The sequence below is a fragment of the Sinocyclocheilus anshuiensis genome, unplaced genomic scaffold, assembly GCF_001515605.1.
Source record: "Sinocyclocheilus anshuiensis isolate Anshui unplaced genomic scaffold, SAMN03320099.WGS_v1.1 scaffold225, whole genome shotgun sequence".
In the NCBI taxonomy this organism is placed as follows: Eukaryota; Metazoa; Chordata; class Actinopteri; order Cypriniformes; family Cyprinidae; genus Sinocyclocheilus; species Sinocyclocheilus anshuiensis.
This window is the reverse complement of record NW_015539845.1, coordinates 161,223-179,619: the sequence shown is the minus strand read 5'-3', so window position 1 is coordinate 179,619 and position 18,397 is coordinate 161,223. Positions and strand designations below refer to the sequence as shown.

Below are 18,397 nucleotides of genomic sequence, written 5' to 3'. Positions count from 1 at the left end.
AATCCAGTGGCACTTATTGCCATATAAAGTATACATATGGCTCACGTAAAGATCCTTTTTATGTCTGAACTATTTTATGTCGTCTTGTGCTCAACTAGGCCGCGCGGAATATGTGTGTTCTTCATACATATTCTGGGTCTGCAAAATTTGTGAAAATTAAACTTTCTGCACTCTAAAAAATGCTGGGTTAAATACAACCCAGTGCTGGGTAAAATAGGGACAAACCCAGCAATTGGGTTGTTTTGACCCAGCGGTTGGGTTACATGTTTAACCCAACCTTCTGGGTAGGAACCCAACCACTGGGTCAAAACAACCCAATTGCTGGGTTTGTCCCTATTTTACCCAGCACTGGGTTGTATTTAACCCAGCATTTTTTAGAGTGTGTCTAAAAGTGGTAGTTGAATTGGACTGCAGGTACTTACAGGCCTATACAATGACACGACAACGTATTTACACGTTTGGGGTTTTATGTTATTATTGCAAACAGTAGACCTACTCTATTAAAAACTGCATAAGGAAATTCCACAATAACGCTGCTAAAATAACCATTTTTGTTACGATTGGTTATTAGATGCTGAAGCTTAACAACATGAATAAAATCAAATCCACCTTCATAAAAGCATATGGCTATACCATTAAAAATATGACTTGTAAAATGGAGGCCATTTAACCGTGTGCACTGGTTAGGCTTCCCCCTTTATCTCCCACGTTCTCTCCCACAGTCACGTGTCTAGCACATCCAATCCAATCTCTGCAGTGATTCAATTTATCAGAGGTCTGTAGTTCACAGCGAAGTCAAGTAGTTAGTTACTTGATTTCAACGGATTCTGCTTTTGTGTCAGTTTCATTGTGGGTGCATCTGTTCGGCTGGGCTCTCTTTGCTTGTTTTTGTTATGTCGAGATTGGGGACACTGAGTTACTACGCTGACTCACACATTCCACACGAGAATGACGATCATTTGGCACCGAGGTTCTCATCTGGACCCGTGGTCCAGCAGCAGGCTCGGGAACTGGCGCTACTTGAATATGGCGAACAGGAGCAGTATACTTTCCAAGCCAAATCATCCATTTTTGGTGCGTCATGGAGTCCCATGCCCGTGCAGCCCCCAGGCACATCTGTCGCCTACCACCCATACATTCATCACCCATGCTCAACAGGAGAAACCGATGGAGCATCCGTGCGTTCCTGGGCGTTAGAACCGCTGCCTGCCCTGTCGTTCACGGGATTATCCACAGATACACACCATGATATAAAACTTGAACCACTGGTTGGGAGTGGTGAGTGCACCACGCATACATTACTTGTGGCCGAGACTGACAACAATACGACCCAAGCAGAGAGGAAGGTACCGGACGATGCGCTTTCCAACGGATCACAGGATGAGAAAGCTCCAGCAGAAAGGAAGGCGGATCTAGACCCAAGTAAGTGCAACTCAATTTATATCAGAATGTATGTGAATATGTAGGACAGGCTTCAGGTAGGCTACTTTTACCTTAAAAGATGAATTCAATAGGCGTCGTTTGTATATAATATAAAAGTTATAATCCATAAAAAGCTAGTCTTTTGTGAGAAACGTCAACAATTGCCTGTTTATTGTAGTTAAACATTCCTATATTGTACAGTATTTTCAGTAGGTTATAAGGAAGCCTAAAGGTCTTCTAACTAGGCCTTTCTTTCTTTTTTCGTTCTGTGGGTGGCAATAATCTGCATTTGCATTTGACAGCATATATGCAAGTTTCAATGGAATGTGTCCAGTAATTAAAAATGCCACATATTTGCAGTATAATTAATCATGATAGACTATAGACTGCATGTCATGTCATGTAACATATAACAAGGCTTCTCTGAAGTGCTGCTCTACACATTACATTTGATTAAATGTTATGTAAAAGACAATGCACAATTGTTGCCATTAAACATACAATCTGGATTTTTGAGCATTTTTTTCTCTTATAGACAGTAAAGCCCTTGTTTATCCCTCATTCAAGGATGCAAAAATTGACAGTAGGAAGAAAATTATAGCTTGCACATAAAATGTTCGATCATATAAAATCCACCCGCAGCCCAGATGCATGCAGTCCGTGATTGTGCTTTCCAATTTCAGCATATCAAGATTGTATCATAGACTCTTCTTTCTTATCGAGCGGTGCTCATAAAATGGCCGCAGTATTTTTCAAGTGGCAACATGACTAGCTCTCTCTCTCCGACCCTTCTTGCAGATAACCCTGCGTCCAACTGGCTGCATGCGAAGTCCACTAGGAAAAAGCGCTGTCCATACACTAAGCATCAAACTCTTGAGCTGGAGAAAGAATTTCTGTTTAATATGTACCTCTCACGCGATCGTAGATATGAAGTGGCAAGACTCCTAAATCTCACCGAGAGACAAATCAAAATTTGGTTCCAAAACCGTAGGATGAAGATGAAGAAATGCAATAAAGATCGTCCAAAAGACATTTAAAAAATGGAAAACTATAAATGCACTCTGCAGTGGATGAAGTATTTGGTTCGTGCGAAGGTGTTTGTGAATTAGCCTTTTTCCTCATGCACAACCTCGGTAGATTATTACTGATAGCCTACATTTTGTAATGTTAGATGTACATTGCACAAACCTTTTATCGAAGGGTATGCTTGTATATATTATTGTGTCTTTGTATACAGCTTGTATGGTGATAGTTCTCTTATTTGGTTTCCTTGTTGTAGGTCTAGCATTTCGCTTTCTGTAGGCCTACATTTTAAATGTTATTTTTTTTTTACGTTTTTAAAGCACCAGTTCATGATTTCAGGGAACTATAAATGCACTCTGCAGTGGATGAAGTATTTGGTTCGTGCGAAGGTGTTTGTGAATTAGCCTTTTTCCTCATGCACAACCTCGGTAGATTATTACTGATAGCCTACATTTTGTAATGTTAGATGTACATTGCACAAACCTTTTATCGAAGGGTATGCTTGTATATATTATTGTGTCTTTGTATACAGCTTGTATGGTGATAGTTCTCTTATTTGGTTTCCTTGTTGTAGGTCTAGCATTTCGCTTTCTGTAGGCCTACATTTTAAATGTTTTTTTTTTAACGTTTTTAAAGCACCAGTTCATGATTTCAGGGAAATGGGTTCTGCGATGTGAAATGCTGATGATATGCATGAATTTCAGATTTTTTTTTATTCAAAAATGACTTGTAGCGTAATGTATCAATGTTTAATGTGACTACCTAGATGTATTTGAACTACCTATGTATTAAGATGAATTTATGTTGTGTTGTTTGTCATTGAAATATTTTGTAACATTTACGTGCTTGTAATGTTATATGTGAACACACAAATTGCATACGCCAATACCTCAAATCAACAGTTTCAGTCGTTTTCAAATTAAATTCCACTTGTGTATGTGAATAAATTTATGATAAATAGTACATTTCGTTAAGACTCTCTATACCAGTGGTCTGGGGAAATATATACGAAATTAATACTTTTTTCATGGGTTACACTCTAACGTGCAAATCTGCGATATTGCGAAGTTGTCATTAATAATTGCAATCCTGTATTTCTGTCCTATGCCGCACATAAAGTTCCAGACTCATGAAAGACTCAACATAGGCTAAATAAATCGCTCCTGAACGAGGCTGACAATGACTACAATCCCATGGTATTTTTACGCTATACAACGAAAAATAATTTACCGCCCTCCAAACAGTTTTACACTTCTCATGCTCTCGAGCTCCGTTATCTTGCAACCCACTGTTTAGTGTTCTGTTAACGGCCCGGATGCCGTTCATCCGAATAAATAAAGCTTAGCTTGATGCTCGCAGACAGGCCTGCACATTCTATTTGTGACTTGCCCCTGCAAACGATATTAGTGGCCGTGCGGCAATAAACCACAATCACAGTCTTAACTGTTTATGGGGTGCAAAGCGATTGAGGGCGGAACTGGAACGACTTTTTGGACGCCCAATGCCTATATTACAATTACAGTAACACATTATATATTTTATTTAAAAAATTAAACATAAAAAACTATTTTGTTAGTTTTCATTGTATTATTATTTTGTATGTTTGTATTTAATAAACACACAAAATATAGGAAAACAGAAAGAAAAAAAGAAAGAAAGAAAAACTGCTGCAGACCAAATCTTCAAAGGCTCTATCCCAGACAGCATCGTAAAATGGGGCTCAGCCCCACTGTCTGTTTTTTCTCTGCTAATTACTTTATTACTCCTCAGCAACAATTAAAACGTTGCAGAACCGATCACCCATTTGTTGCCTCGTCATGCATAAAGTGACAACGGAAACACAACTTATTGACGCATTGTACTTTTTCTTGAGTCCAGTATAATTGCTGCTTTGCATTTTTGGCCATTTAAACTTCAGCATGTAAAAGAAACTGAAGCGTTGTTTTAAAGTGAGTATTTAGCCTACATTACGTGAATGTTTAAGATTTTTAAGACTTTTTAATCCTTAAAGATGAATCACAAAAGTGCACTGGTTTTGGCTAAATGGCAAGCCTAGGAATTCTAAATATTTCCGTTTTAGTACGGGTGCTTCTTCCCCCCAACGCTTCACATTTTGGATGTGGATCTTATTTAACACACCTGATTCATCAGTGAATCAGCTCATTAATGATGTGCTTCATGATCTATATTTGGTGTGTCGGATGAGTGAGACATCCAAATTGGGCAGTGTTGTGGGGCCTCCTTGAGCAGAATTGAGTGTATTTTAACAAACAGACGGGCCAAATGAGCCACTACCATTAGTATCCAGCAGGTGGAGACAGCAGTTTGTTTGAAACGACCAAGTGACAACGGACTGTGCCCTACAGTAACCTCACTTAATGAGGGCCAGCCACAAACAAAACCTATTTACTGATGCAAATATTACAGCTAACCTTCCAAGAATGATGAATGTGCACAACTGTCAATTCGAATATAGTCGCTGGTTAGGCCTTTGTGAAAACTGAACTGTCATTTCATTTGGTTTTTAGGTTTTAGTTTAAGCCTAAATGCAAGACATTCATGTTGAATTGATAAAGATACTAATGCAAATGGCTCATCATGAGCACTTCCATGGAATTTTATAGCCTATACATATGTTAGCTTTTGAATGTTCAAACCATCACTACACACATCACTTCTACAGAAGTAGCCTACAGCATAAAACTTCTTTTGAATGCTGTGTTGAGCTGAGATACCAAAATCTTTGTCTGACCACTATAACCTTACCTAAAATTACTGTTTTAGGTAAAATTACCTGACACCATGTAGTTTCCTCCAATTCCAGCAATAAATCTGGATCAAACAAAATGTCTACATGAGGGCTTTATAATATGCTTCTTAAGGGCCACCTTGCTGCAGAGTGCAGCTCAAATGTGCTCCAACACACATGCCTGGAAGTTTCTATTCATCCTAAATATCTTGGTTTGTTAAACTTTGCAGGAGGTGCAAATTCACCCAGACGCAGGACTGGATGCCCCTGGTTTACATAAACCTATATAAGAAGCATGCACACACTAATGCTCAAGGTAAGAACAAGACAGGTGGTTCTTGTTCATTCCAGAAATTTGCTTGTGAGTCAATATGAGACAAACGAGTCGTGCCTGCAATTCAAAGCATCACCTATGAAGTAGAACTTAAGAACAAATATCGAGGAATCAGGTCCCAATTAAGTGCTAAACAGTGGTCAGAAGGGATGTACTGGATGTTGTATGTATCCAAATGGCGTTAATGAGAATGCTAGAATGAAGTGGAGTGTACTACAAGAAAGAAGAAACTTATAGCTTTGTACCTATTAATAGTTGTCATAATCATGTACAACACAAGGTGGGTCTGACTGCTTTGAGTATCAGGTTGGGGTTAAAGCAGTTAAAAAGATAGATCACCCAAGCATGAAATTATGTCATCATTTACTTACCTTTATGTCATTCCAAACCTGAATGACTTTCAGAAAAATATATTTTGAAGAACACTGGCGTTCAAACAACACTGGACCCCATTAACTTTCAATGTATAACTTAAAAATTCAGGGAGTAATGATGACAAAATTTTTACTTTTGGGTGAAAAGTGCACCAGTAGAAAGAGACACTAATTATGCACAAGCTGCTAAAGATCTCAAAAAGTGGCATAATAGTTTATTTCTTAAAGATATAAAAGAATAAATATTTTCTGGCTATACAAGATTTATGCAAACAGACTTTAACTGAGTTAAGATTACAGGTACACATTTCAGTGCACTTGCAAATTTCAATGTATGATTAAAAAGTAATTGATAATTTAGTTTTAACATTTCACAATGCCTTCATACTGTTTATATTGTGTCATAGATCAAGGTGGAGGGGAAAACAGCCATTTACGAAGCACCTTAAAGTCTTACTAGTGGTCTGGGGCCCTTGTTAATCCATGTGGTAGCTTACATATATAACAACACTTTTGGGAATGAGATCACAGTGACAAAGCACCACTTACATACTACTTGGGTCCCACTTAGTGTTTCGGGAAACCAGACAGTTGTTAGTCATTTTACTCTTTCACTAAAAAGGGTAAAATCCATTTATGTATCACGTTCCTGTCTATATGTTTTCACTTGTCACACAGGTATGCACGCATCGGAAGCAGTATGTAAAGATAAAGATACACTGCTCTGAGCTGGACTGACGCTTTAACACACCCATCTTGGATCATCTTAACTAACCTCGTATGTTAATTTACGATTGAGTAACGGCCGAACCAGAACTTGGATCGTTGGTTACTAAATTAAAACTAGGTCCTGAACTAAAGCTGAAATGTTGCCAATACATTCAAGAAACAATCCTCAACACGAAAGTAGTGGAAAACATGAAAATTGCTTGTTATTTTCTAAATGTAATAATTCAAACTGATTCTGACTTAAAAAAATATTTTAAATCAGCTTCACAAATGCCTACTAGACCTTAGTCAGGTTAGACGCCATATTGAATTTAACACAAATGAAAACGAGGCTGAGGGATGCAGAGCAGTCTTTACAATGGCACACAATGTATAAAGGTCCTAGATCACGCAGTTTTCACTTCTCAAAACTTTCATGGAATATTTGTCTATTGTCTATGAGCAATCAGTATTTTGTTAAACAACAGTAGCCTACAATCCATTGAATGCACTATTCTTCACAGAAGCTGCAGCCTCGTTTTCATTGCAAAAATTAAATGGGCAATGTCGCTACTCTGACTAATGTCTATATAACAAACATTGTGTATTATTGTAAGGGTATCTGCCGTTACTATTTAGCCAAGAGTTGTGCTCCTTTGGTTGGAAACTCATGAGATGCACACAGGGGCGGATTTAGTGATTTGGGGGCCCCAGGCAAAATATAGGAATCGGGCCCTATATATTTGCACACATTTACCTAGCTCAGCCTTGAGGTTCCTTTATTGTTGTGATGCTTGCTGCTGCAAAATGGTGCCTCACAGTTCTGTCCAATGTTTCTACATTTTTCATGTACGTTAATGGCTTTCTTTCATGCTGTAGACCACGAAATAGCAATTGATTTACAGTTTTCACAAAAAACAAAATAAATTATAAAATGATAAACCTCTTTACCATTTTTTAAGAAAAGAGATGAGTCAGAAGTATAAATTATGATTTATAATTTATAATGGGGTTATGTGGGTGGATTTTCGCATTGGTCTGAACAAAAACTGCTGACAGGGTTATTAAAAATAGCTTCTAAAAATAGAAGCGCTTTTGGAACATCAGAAATACAGCGGTTTCCCCGGTAACGACTGTAAACAAAGCAGCGCTGCTTCATAAATGCTACTTTATCAGTTAAAATGAAAATGCCACCGAAACATTTCTGAAGACAGTCGGTTCCCTTCAGAGATTCGTTCATATAAAAAGTTAATTACTGAGAATTAGAAAAATATAGCCTATATTGAGGAGGAAAGTCCACTGATGAGTCACCAGCGTAAGCCTGTGTGCCAAAGGCTCTCTAATTCTAAACTTTAAAATACACTTATTTTAGTTATTTTAACTACAGATTTAAATGAAAATTAAAAAAAGAATGAAATGGAAATTATACATTTACACACCTAAGGATTATACCAACCAAACAAGTAACTGCATATGCGTCCTCTACTTGGGCCCTTCTCATAAATGAGTAAGCGGCATTTAAAACAATACACATAATATGCACTGTTGTGCAATATTTAATTACAGCTTCAGATACATGATATTTTCATTTGCTACAAGCAGGATACACGAGAAGTGTGTTCAACTCTGACATGCAGATGGTTGTCGTAGTGATAAACACTGTAAAAAGCAACCATTCTCATGTCAGTGCTTAATGCGCATCTCGTATATGAAAATCATTTTAGGGGGCCCTTGGCTTTTGGGGCCCCAAGGCGGTCCCCTACCTTTGCCTAATGGGTAAGTGAGCCCGGTCTCATGAAAATGCGTATAAATAGTACGCCAAATAAAAACGAAAACTCGTGGTATTGATATGCAAAAATGGACTTTGGCGTGTATATGCTACGCATGTGTTTGGCGTGCATATAATACGCAGTTTTCGCGTGCCTATGATACGAAATTTGTTGGCGTGCATATGATACGCAGTTTTCGCGTACATATGACACGCATTTACCCCACAACCCTAATCCTACCCATCGCGTAGCATATACACGCCAAAGTCCATTTTTGCGTATCAATACCACGAGTTTTCGTTTTTATTTGGCGTACTATTTATACGCACTTTCATGAGGTCGGGTTAGGGTAAGTCCACCTCAGGATGCACACAGTGTCGGACATCAGCTATAGAGAACTAGGATACTCTATGGCTTACGATACAGATATGGCCTTAATACAACATGCAGCTTCCATGCTACAGACTACAGTAGGCTAACAAAACAGTTTTAAACCTGCAATGGAGGAAGAAAAGAAATGAGAAGAGAGCACCTTTTTAAAAAGTCCTTTGTTAACAATATTTATTCTTTTTTATGCACAAATGCATAAATATTTCGTGTGAAATGATTAATAATGTACATTTCTATATTGCAATTATATTGTAACATGGCAGTCAAATGAATGATGCATGATGGTAAAAAAAGTGCATAGTGCTTCATTAATCTCTAAACTGAGAGAAAGATTGGCAGCATTTTCACTCTTCTCGTGTTGGGGAGAAATATTCATAAATATCCTACGTTTTATTTTAGGAAATAGGTGTTAGTACGTCGTAAAATAATTGGTGTACATTAGAAATACCTTACTCGCCGTCTAAGTTAAAATTCTTGACGTTACAGGGAAACCCAGCTTTACGCGTTTAGAGAAAGAGGGCGGATAGCAGAAAGGGGGCGATGTTGAGCCTCCATTTGCAGTATAAATGCTGTTTTTCAGGAAACCATATCTCGTTGAAAGGCAGCTCATAAATAATCTAACTGTAAACAATTTTTTAAAATAGAGGCTGCTCTTTACATCTGATTATTTTAGCTAGCTATGTACAATAGCTCAATCGTACACTCTAAAAAATGCTGGGTTATTTAAACCCAACGTTGGGTCAAATATGGACTAACCCAACTTTTGGGTTAAAACTTTAATTTAAAAATGTAACCCAACAGCTGGGTTAGTCCATATTTGACCCAATGTTGGGTTGCAATAACCCAGAATTTTTTTAGAGTGTACACCAATCGTGGAATACAGATATCAATGGGTATATTTATAGCGTCTTTAAATCCCTACTTTTATTAGCTAGTATGGCTATTTTGGAAGAAATTCGTTGTCAGAGCAAACAATCCTGAAACAATTATTTAATCATAAATCGTAAAATATAATAGCGGTCCATGTCTAAAGGTGGCATTATTAACCGATCTATTTCATGCCTCCCTACGAGACATATGCTGTTCTAAAACATTAGAATAAAAACTTCTTACTTCATTATAATCCAGTTAGCCATTTACAAGGCGGCATTTTCGTTTCATGGTGCAAGAGACTAATGACGCCCCCATGGATCAGACACGGTTACTGTACGTTTAGTGATATGGTCAACACGTAGCCTAATACTGGAGCTGCGCTCTATTGGATCACATTACCTTGATAATTTACAGTCAACTGACCCACAACTTTCTAGGCAGGTAAAAGAGGTGACATGCGTAAACCGATAGATTCATTTGGTCACCAAATATTTTTGTTAAAATTTTTACGTAAAAATAACTAGGCCTACTAATGAATTCACGGTTGTAAACGTATTCTCATATATTCAGATCATAGTTAAATCATCTATTCATAGTGTCTAATGGAAATAGGCTACTGAAACGTCTCAAGTAGCTAATCAGTGTCAGGATTCTTGATGTAACCAATCGTTAGGAGACATCCCCCCAAGTCTATATATTTACAATACCCTATTTGACTCTTGGCTTACGAATTTATCCTGCGTTGATGTTTTGTTTTAGCATCAAGAAGTTAAATTATACAATTGTTACATTTTTGTCAACGCCGGCAAGTCAAATTATCTAGGCCTAATCTTCATTTGGTGCATGCTATACTCTCACAACGTCATATCCTGAATAAAACGGCATGATTATCTTATAGGGCAGGGGTATAGTGCATATGCCCGGAAATGACATACACCTCTCTAACACAACAATAGGAGCTTGGAGCTCGTTTACGACCGAGTGCAATGTGTGTGGGTAGAGGGTCATCCATCAAACGCCACTGTTGCTAGAGCTACTGCCGCTGCAGCCTTCGCAGACATCATAAACACCCCATATACGCCTCACTCGCACTAATTTACAAAGCTCGCTGAGAGTTATACGGACAGATGAAAAAAAATTTTTTTTAAATAAACGAATGGGTTTGGAAACGTGGTTGACCGAGGCAGCAGTATTTACAGTATTCTGAGATAGTCCATTCAGATGACCATATCTCATTCACATATTGGCTAGTTATATTCTGAAATATATGAACAGCGTGCTTACTCTATTAATTATTCAAATATGCTAACAGGCCTCTGACTTGACGTAAATCATACGAACTCTATAATTATAGAACAAACGAATTCATTCGCTTAAATGTAAGACAATACAGACAATAAAATCCCAAAAGAAAACAAGAAAACATATGTAGGCCACTTCATTCAAAAAAGAAAATAGAGAATTGCGGTCTATAACAAACGTTTACCAGTTATGTTTATAAAATGAAAACGCATTTTATAATATTTTGTAAAAACAAAACAAAACAAAACAAAACAAAAAAGACGTTTACAAATTGAACACATTATTATTATTAGCCTATTATTATTATTATTATTATTATTACAGCCTATGGTTATGTATTGAAGTAAATACATTTTTATATATAGCCTATATGTACTCAATCTATATAATGCATTAGTTTTGAATGCAGCACATTGACCGCTTCATTTGTTTGATGATCCAACGAGCCAAGTTTTCACTCTTAACTTGTGTTTTATGACCAAGTTAAGCATTCATTATTTAGTCTAACAGACGGGAAGCGGGGCTGTCCATCGAGCCAGACGCATCCAAAAAGACAAGGTGCTGGAACATACTCAGCACGCGGACAAAAATGATGCAAATCGCCAAATAATTAAATGATTATTAAAAATCTATATCTTTAAAAACAACACTTATTTTTATAGATTTGTCCTTCGAGAAACATCGTTTTAAAATGTATTAAACAGTTTAATAAACAGTTTCTTATTAATATCTTAATGCCGTTCATAAATGTAGACTAACATTTCAGTGTTATTTTTCAGTTGCACATTGATGCATTTATTCGACATACATTAAATTAAGGCAACTCACATAGTCAACATCATAATCTCGACTTTGAGAATTTGACCTAAGCCAATAGACAAAGACTGTGTTGCAAAGCCTTTGATTAAACCTTTTTCGAATTAATTCCGAATTTGACAAACCTTAAAACACATTTACGATACTATTTTACAAGCACATAAACTTAAAAACTTTTAGTTTTCATGTACATGCATTAATAGATTTGCAAAGACATGAAATTTATAGTTCGATTGGCAATTTGCAAAAACAAACAAACAAACACACACAAAAAAACAGGCTTCATTCAAAGCACGGCAATATATTTTGATACTCACATATCCATTCTGTCAGGCCTATCTAATGAGAATAAATACAATGCATTGTAGGCTAAATATGAATGAATATTTCAACAGACAGATTAGCATATATTTAATACGACAATTAACAGTATCCGTAAAGATACATCCTTGATAAAGTTCGATGTTCAGCTCGTGGGAAACGATGACGATTTTTCGTTCGTGGTGGAAATGTGTAGGAAGGAGTGGATATTTCTGAAGAATGCCGACACCCACGTTCATCTACACACAATAGCTCCTGTGTGGCTGCAAAAACACATGGTTTCTCTTTTACAATCAATATGTAATCCTATTCATTCCCAAACCTTCGATAAAGGCTGACTTTCCAAAAACGAAAATATAAAACGAACGATTTTTTTTGGTCCGAAATAACGCTGGTCCATTCGAAGAACATCCGGAATAAAATCATGATCAAGGTCAGTCCTTTAATCGGAAAATATCGCTTTTGTAAACTTAATTTATAAAATGGGGAAACTCTCAACCGTGAGTACTACGCTGTTCTCTTCTTCCTGGCCACATATGATCTAAGGGAGTGTTAGATGGTTTAAATGTGTTCTTAGGGCACTAAGCTGTCAGACCTTTTGGCGTGTAAGATTGATAGCGTGCAGGCTTCCAGGGCTCTTTGTTTGGAATATAAGCAATAAAGTGCTCGAGGCCTACACCTACTTAGCTAAAGACTTCTGAGAACAACATAGAAGACACATTCTTGAACGCAAAAGACTAAGGAATGTACACTTTTATTTTATTTTAATAACGTTATTGTGTATTGTATGTGTAAGACGATTTAGCGCCGATCAAACATATTGTCAATTCAGGTAAAATGTGAAGTGTGTCATTATTTACATAATACAAAATATGTTCTGTTTTAACTGAATGTACTATCAGACATTCCATTTTCATAAATGCTGCACTGAATAGCAACTATGTTAGTTGCACTAAAAGTAGAAAAATGTCATCCAAAAATATTTGAATTCATGTAATTTCAAAAGTACAGTAATTAACAAAAGGAACTGTAATATCTCTTAAAATAACTAAACTAAAACAGCACTAATACATATGCAAGCGTAATGCGTCAGTCCGCGGGCGCGTCGGGGCTTTCAAAGAATTTGTCTGCGCGCAATGTGCGCGCGCGTCCTGTCTCGCGCGCCTTTGCTCGTGCATTGGCAAACGAGAGCGCGCATTCTCTAAGTAGTAAAAACCCAGACTCAGGATTAATGGGTTTTCTCGATCGTGGCGTTTGTTGTGTTTATGTGTCCAGTTGATGTGTTGGGGGATCTTCAGCCGAGGGCCGGTCAAACAATAAAGGAAGAACAGCAGACGGACTCACTGTCACTTTGTTTCAGGTACTGGCTATACTTGCAATCTACGGAGCAGTGGGCAAACTGACCATAAATGCGTAAATAAACTAGCCCGTCCCAGAGAGTGAGGCGTTCCTCTCGGACTTTTTTCGATCAATCACACAGACAGTGGCTTCTTTTGATTAAACCCCAAATTGTCATTGGACAGAGGTAATCATGTGACAAGCAATACGGTCCAATTTCAACCTTGTCTCCATGAAAGCAATAGTTTAATGGCACCGCGGTCCCCATACGGCCGTAATCAGCAAAATAGTTTTTTTTAACCCGGCACGATATTTCACTTTATCTTCCTTGGGTCACAAATTTGTGAGCGGCGAATTTGGAAGACTTGGAGGAGATGAATTACGAATTCGAGAGAGAGACGGGTTTTATCAATAGTCAGCCGTCGCTCGCTGAGTGCCTGACATCTTTCCCCCCTGTCGGTGATGCATTTCAAAGTTCATCAATCAAGAGCTCGACGCTTTCACACTCGACACTGATTCCTCCTCCTTTTGAGCAGACCATTCCAAGCCTGAACCCCGGCAGCCACCCTCGCCACAGCCGGCCCAAGCAGAACCCTAATGGCTCATGCCCGCTGCCTGCCGCATCCTTACCCCCAGAGTACCCTTGGATGAAGGAGAAAAAGGCATCCAAGAAAAACCTGACAACTTCGACAGCAACAACCACCACCGACCCTGGTCCACTATACTTCTCCCCTCAAGGTATTTGAATTTAATGCAATTTTATTGTTTTATAGTTTATTGTAAACGAAATGCAAGTTATTATTAATTATTATTATTTTGCGCAAGGCCATGCTGCTGAAAGTGCAAGATAGTTTGTTATCCTCATGGGTCATGTGAACTTAATACGAACAAGTTAATATCTAAAAGTTTTTTGTTCGTTTTTGGATGCGGAGGATCTGTTCTGAACAACTTCTAAACTGTGTGTTAGCTACTTGTAGTGTAGGGCATGAATTTTAATATTTGACAGTAATGAAGAATGATAGATTGCCATTACTCAACTCGGCAGCTGGCGTGTTCATTAATCTTCACTCGGACCTCTCCGCACTCACACCAGACACATCAGTATATTCTGGCATAGGGGATGAGGACACAAATTATTCAAGTGCCGTGGCTCCATTCCCACAAACAATTTATGCTCCCCGAGAAGCGCAATATATTAGACAAGTTTGTGGGGTCAGCTTTAAGCCCCACAGCGGCACTGTAAAAAACAAGAGTTATAATTAGTGGAGTATCAATAATGTATAATGCTGTGATCCCTTCATAGGCTCGCCCGAGATTTCTGATGGTGGCAATGGGGCAACTCGCCGACTCAGAACGGCGTACACTAACACTCAGCTGCTGGAGTTGGAGAAGGAGTTCCACTTCAACAAGTATCTCTGCCGACCAAGGCGTGTGGAAATCGCCGCTCTGCTGGACCTCACCGAGCGGCAAGTCAAAGTTTGGTTTCAAAACCGGAGAATGAAACATAAACGGCAAACGCAGTGTAAAGAGAACCATCACGGCGATGGAAAACCACCGAGCCTGGAGGAAGCCGGCGGACGGGGTGATGGGAAATATTTTTTCGAACAAGTGGCAAACAATGTATCAGGGGCGCTTTTGGAAAGAGAAGGTTATCCATTTCAGCAGAATACCTTAACTTCTCAACAGTCACAGAATGGACACAATAGTGATTCCCAAAGCGCAACTGTCTCGCCTTTAGGTAGCAATGACAAACATCTGAAACATTTTCCCAACCCGTCACCCACTGTTCCTATCTGCGCCTCAACAATGGCCCCGGACTGTGCATCTGCTCAGGACAATGGCAGTCCCTCGGCCCTGGACGTCTCTTTACAGGACTTCAACGTTTTCTCCAATGATTCCTGCTTACACCTCTCAGATGCCGTGTCCCCAAGTTTGTCAGAATCTGTAGACAGCCCCATTGGTTTATCTACGGAGGCCTTTGATTTCTTCTCCGAGACGCTTACAACAATCGACCTGCAACACTTGAGCTACTAACTCTAACTGAAGTTTCATTATAGGGACGTCAATATCTTTCTCACATTGATGGTCTGTGTGTTTAATTGTGACTTTAAAAATAGGCCTAGACCATTAATCAATGAGGTAAGTTTTTCAATAATCGAGTGATAATTTTTGTTTACAGAGAAAATATGGCAAGAAAAAAAGTGATATTTTTCAGGTTTTATTTTTGTATCGTTCCCCGGCAAAGCGCCACATTTTCATAGAATAAATTTGTACTTATTGAAAATAACAGCGGTGTTATTTATTTCTTCAACATTCAGATTAATTACAGGTTATTATTAAACTATTTACTATTAAACAGGTTACTATTATTCAGAAATATCAGGTTACTATTAAACGAGATTCAAAGTATATATTACGATATAATTTTGTTTACGATGTGTATTTACCTGTTATATGAGGATTATTGATTTTTATTTTTCGAGGGACAAAATTAGATCTTTATAAGGCTGCCAAATGTAGCTTATAATCGCTAATCAAAACTAACATCAGTTATCCCGAAAACTATTTGTGCGCAAAATTAATACGCAGTTAGGTGTGTAATTGCGTTACATTCTTTTTATTAATCTTTGTTAATTTCCCTGTAGCCAAGTTGGCGTTAAAAATTAGATTTTTTTAACTGGTTGAAATGAACCCATGGGAAGTTTTAGATGCCATCAAATTTGTAGACTAAAACAGAATGCCTCAAGAAGGAGATTGATGTCTTGATGCTGCGTACACAAATACGTCCCTTACTGTATCTGACGACACAGGGGGTCTCCTGGCCAAGAGTTGTAACGTTTTGGAGTTCAGCAATTACATTTTATTGCCTATTAAACCTTCGACAGGGGGTTGGTGTTGAGGCAGCACTCCACGTAATTCAATCCGCCGCTGAGAATGAGAAGGGAATTCAACAGTAAAATCACATTTTAACATTATTTAATTTATATAATTTATAATAATTATTCGTTTATTTGCATTTTATCAATTTAATTTAGATTTGATTAATATAACTGTCCCGAATCTGATCAGTGCATCTAGTAGCCTACAAGAGTTATCAAATAAAGTGTCTTTTTATCAACAGGCAACGCTGCAAGGAATGATCTGACAATATAAACTAAAACTTAATTCTGCACGTTTATTATTAATATTAATATTTATACGTGTTAATTCAAAAGTCTATACTAGCCTATCTGAATAAATAGATAATAAACATCTCATTTGGTTGCCTCGGCCTTGCTCTCCCAAGATCTGAACTCTGTACGGGCCTGTGTGCCCTCCTGGACTAATTCGATTGGTACCCGATCGATATAACAGTCTTAAAACAATTCAATTTTAATCTTTAACGATAAATCAGGATCTTGGCAAACGCTTTTCACCTTCTGCACAATAAAAAGGCTGTCAACACCGGCTTTATTCATATACGTTTAACAGACACAAGTGTATTTAGGTAGCCTATATTTATTTTTAATTATATTTTTGAAGTATTTTGCCACTGATATTTTGTCTCACATTAGATGTAACTACAAATAATTACAAAATAAAATAAATAGTTTCACCATCATTAGTTCTTAACCGTGGCAGGTTTATCATGTTTAATCATTCTGGTGACTCGAGCCATTTCTGTTAATGCCATAGCCTACTCATATATGAAGTGCAAGTTGTAGGAAATTAAATTGTGAGGATACCAATACAAAACTAGATTTATAAAAGACATCTTCAGTGGTACCTCGAGAGGAGTTTTCAGTGAAATCTAGCTTCGGAGAAATCTAGGATATTTTCCAAACATCTGACGCCACGTTGCAATCGCTGCGTATGTATTGAAATGGAAATGAGCTCCCACCGCACTGAGGCATTTGTTCGAGCCGCAGAATGATCTAAGTCCTTGTATTAGGTCAGGCTAACTTTACACCCACAAAATGTAGGATTGATATACTATAACCACCGCAGACCCACTGATGTCGTTATATTATAAAATGAATCGTGGTCTGACGGCTTTTCGGTTATTATCAAAGTAGTTTTTAAATGCTCTTATCTTCCATTTGGTTTATTAAATGATGTTTGCACAATATATTATTTAGAATTTTCAATCACACACAAAAAGAGTGTACAGAAAGGCCCCTTTATGGCATTTTACAAAACAAAGCTCAAAATTGTTCAGGCTCTAAAGGCCTTGCGCCAAATGGAGCCTGAACAAATAGTTTGACTGACGTCCTTTGACGAGACCAAACACGTGATCGGCATTCTTTAACCAGGTTAAAGACTGAGTTGAGTTTTGACACAGAGAAGTGATCCACATCCAACTAGCTACCCCAAAAGAGATTTTTGCATGATAGGCAGGGAAAGGCTTAGAATTTATAATTATATATGTACAAATTCTTTTAACTTTTTTTTAAATAATTCATCTTCTTTGTTACTACAATTTTGAAAAGCACTGAATAAAAATAATGTAAAAATGTAACTGTAACCCTCTCATAGAGGCAACTTTTTGCATTCTACACATATACATTTTTGGAAGTCAGCTGTTTACCACTTTTATGGCAGCACACAGCCCATTTTTACTGCTGTCCTGGATAAACCAAATTTGCCTTTCCATAGTGAATATGCATCATAGTAACTTTTATGAGCCACTACTAGGACCTGGTATCATTGCAGATACATTTGTTAAATTATGGTATTGCACGGACACTTTAAGTATAATTATCTGCTTACTCATTAAAGACTGCCATATAGTTTGACAGTCATGAATTGAACAATCAACTGTGCCTTAATGCAAACTGATGTGAAACCATTTGGTATGCATAATATGTACATGTAATTTGGGGCAATGTTATTTGCAGCCTAAGTTTATGGCTGTGGTTAGTTAGCCTGACATATTTTTGGTCATCCTTGCATCTACAAGGATCGACGAACAATCTGTCTGAAGCAAAATTCTTGTCCC

General features: G+C 37.7%; 2 protein-coding genes across 2 annotated transcripts; both read left to right on the top strand.

The window, feature by feature from the left end:
* Nucleotides 1-789: 789 nt before the first annotated feature.
* On the top strand, nucleotides 790-2,762 carry hoxa9b (homeobox A9b). Its single transcript, XM_016480842.1, has 2 exons — nucleotides 790-1,422; nucleotides 2,221-2,762. The coding sequence occupies exons 1-2, from the start codon at nucleotides 894-896 to the stop codon at nucleotides 2,457-2,459; spliced, it is 768 nt and encodes a 255-aa protein (XP_016336328.1). The 5' UTR covers nucleotides 790-893; the 3' UTR covers nucleotides 2,460-2,762.
* An 11,031-nt stretch (nucleotides 2,763-13,793) lies between these two features.
* LOC107684556 (homeobox protein Hox-A2b-like) lies at nucleotides 13,794-15,661 on the top strand. Its single transcript, XM_016480841.1, has 2 exons — nucleotides 13,794-14,157; nucleotides 14,723-15,661. The coding sequence occupies exons 1-2, from the start codon at nucleotides 13,794-13,796 to the stop codon at nucleotides 15,451-15,453; spliced, it is 1,095 nt and encodes a 364-aa protein (XP_016336327.1). The 3' UTR covers nucleotides 15,454-15,661.
* The last annotated feature ends 2,736 nt before the right edge of the window (nucleotides 15,662-18,397 follow it).

Excerpts from the sequence above, each read along its gene's own strand:
- LOC107684556 (XM_016480841.1), top strand. The coding sequence starts at position 13,794 with ATGAATTACGAATTCGAGAGAGAGACGGGTTTTATCAATAGTCAGCCG. Across the intron at positions 14,158-14,722 it reads ACTATACTTCTCCCCTCAAG|GCTCGCCCGAGATTTCTGAT; the intron begins GTATTTGAATTT and ends ATCCCTTCATAG.
- hoxa9b (XM_016480842.1), top strand. The coding sequence starts at position 894 with ATGTCGAGATTGGGGACACTGAGTTACTACGCTGACTCACACATTCCA. Across the intron at positions 1,423-2,220 it reads GAAGGCGGATCTAGACCCAA|ATAACCCTGCGTCCAACTGG; the intron begins GTAAGTGCAACT and ends CCCTTCTTGCAG.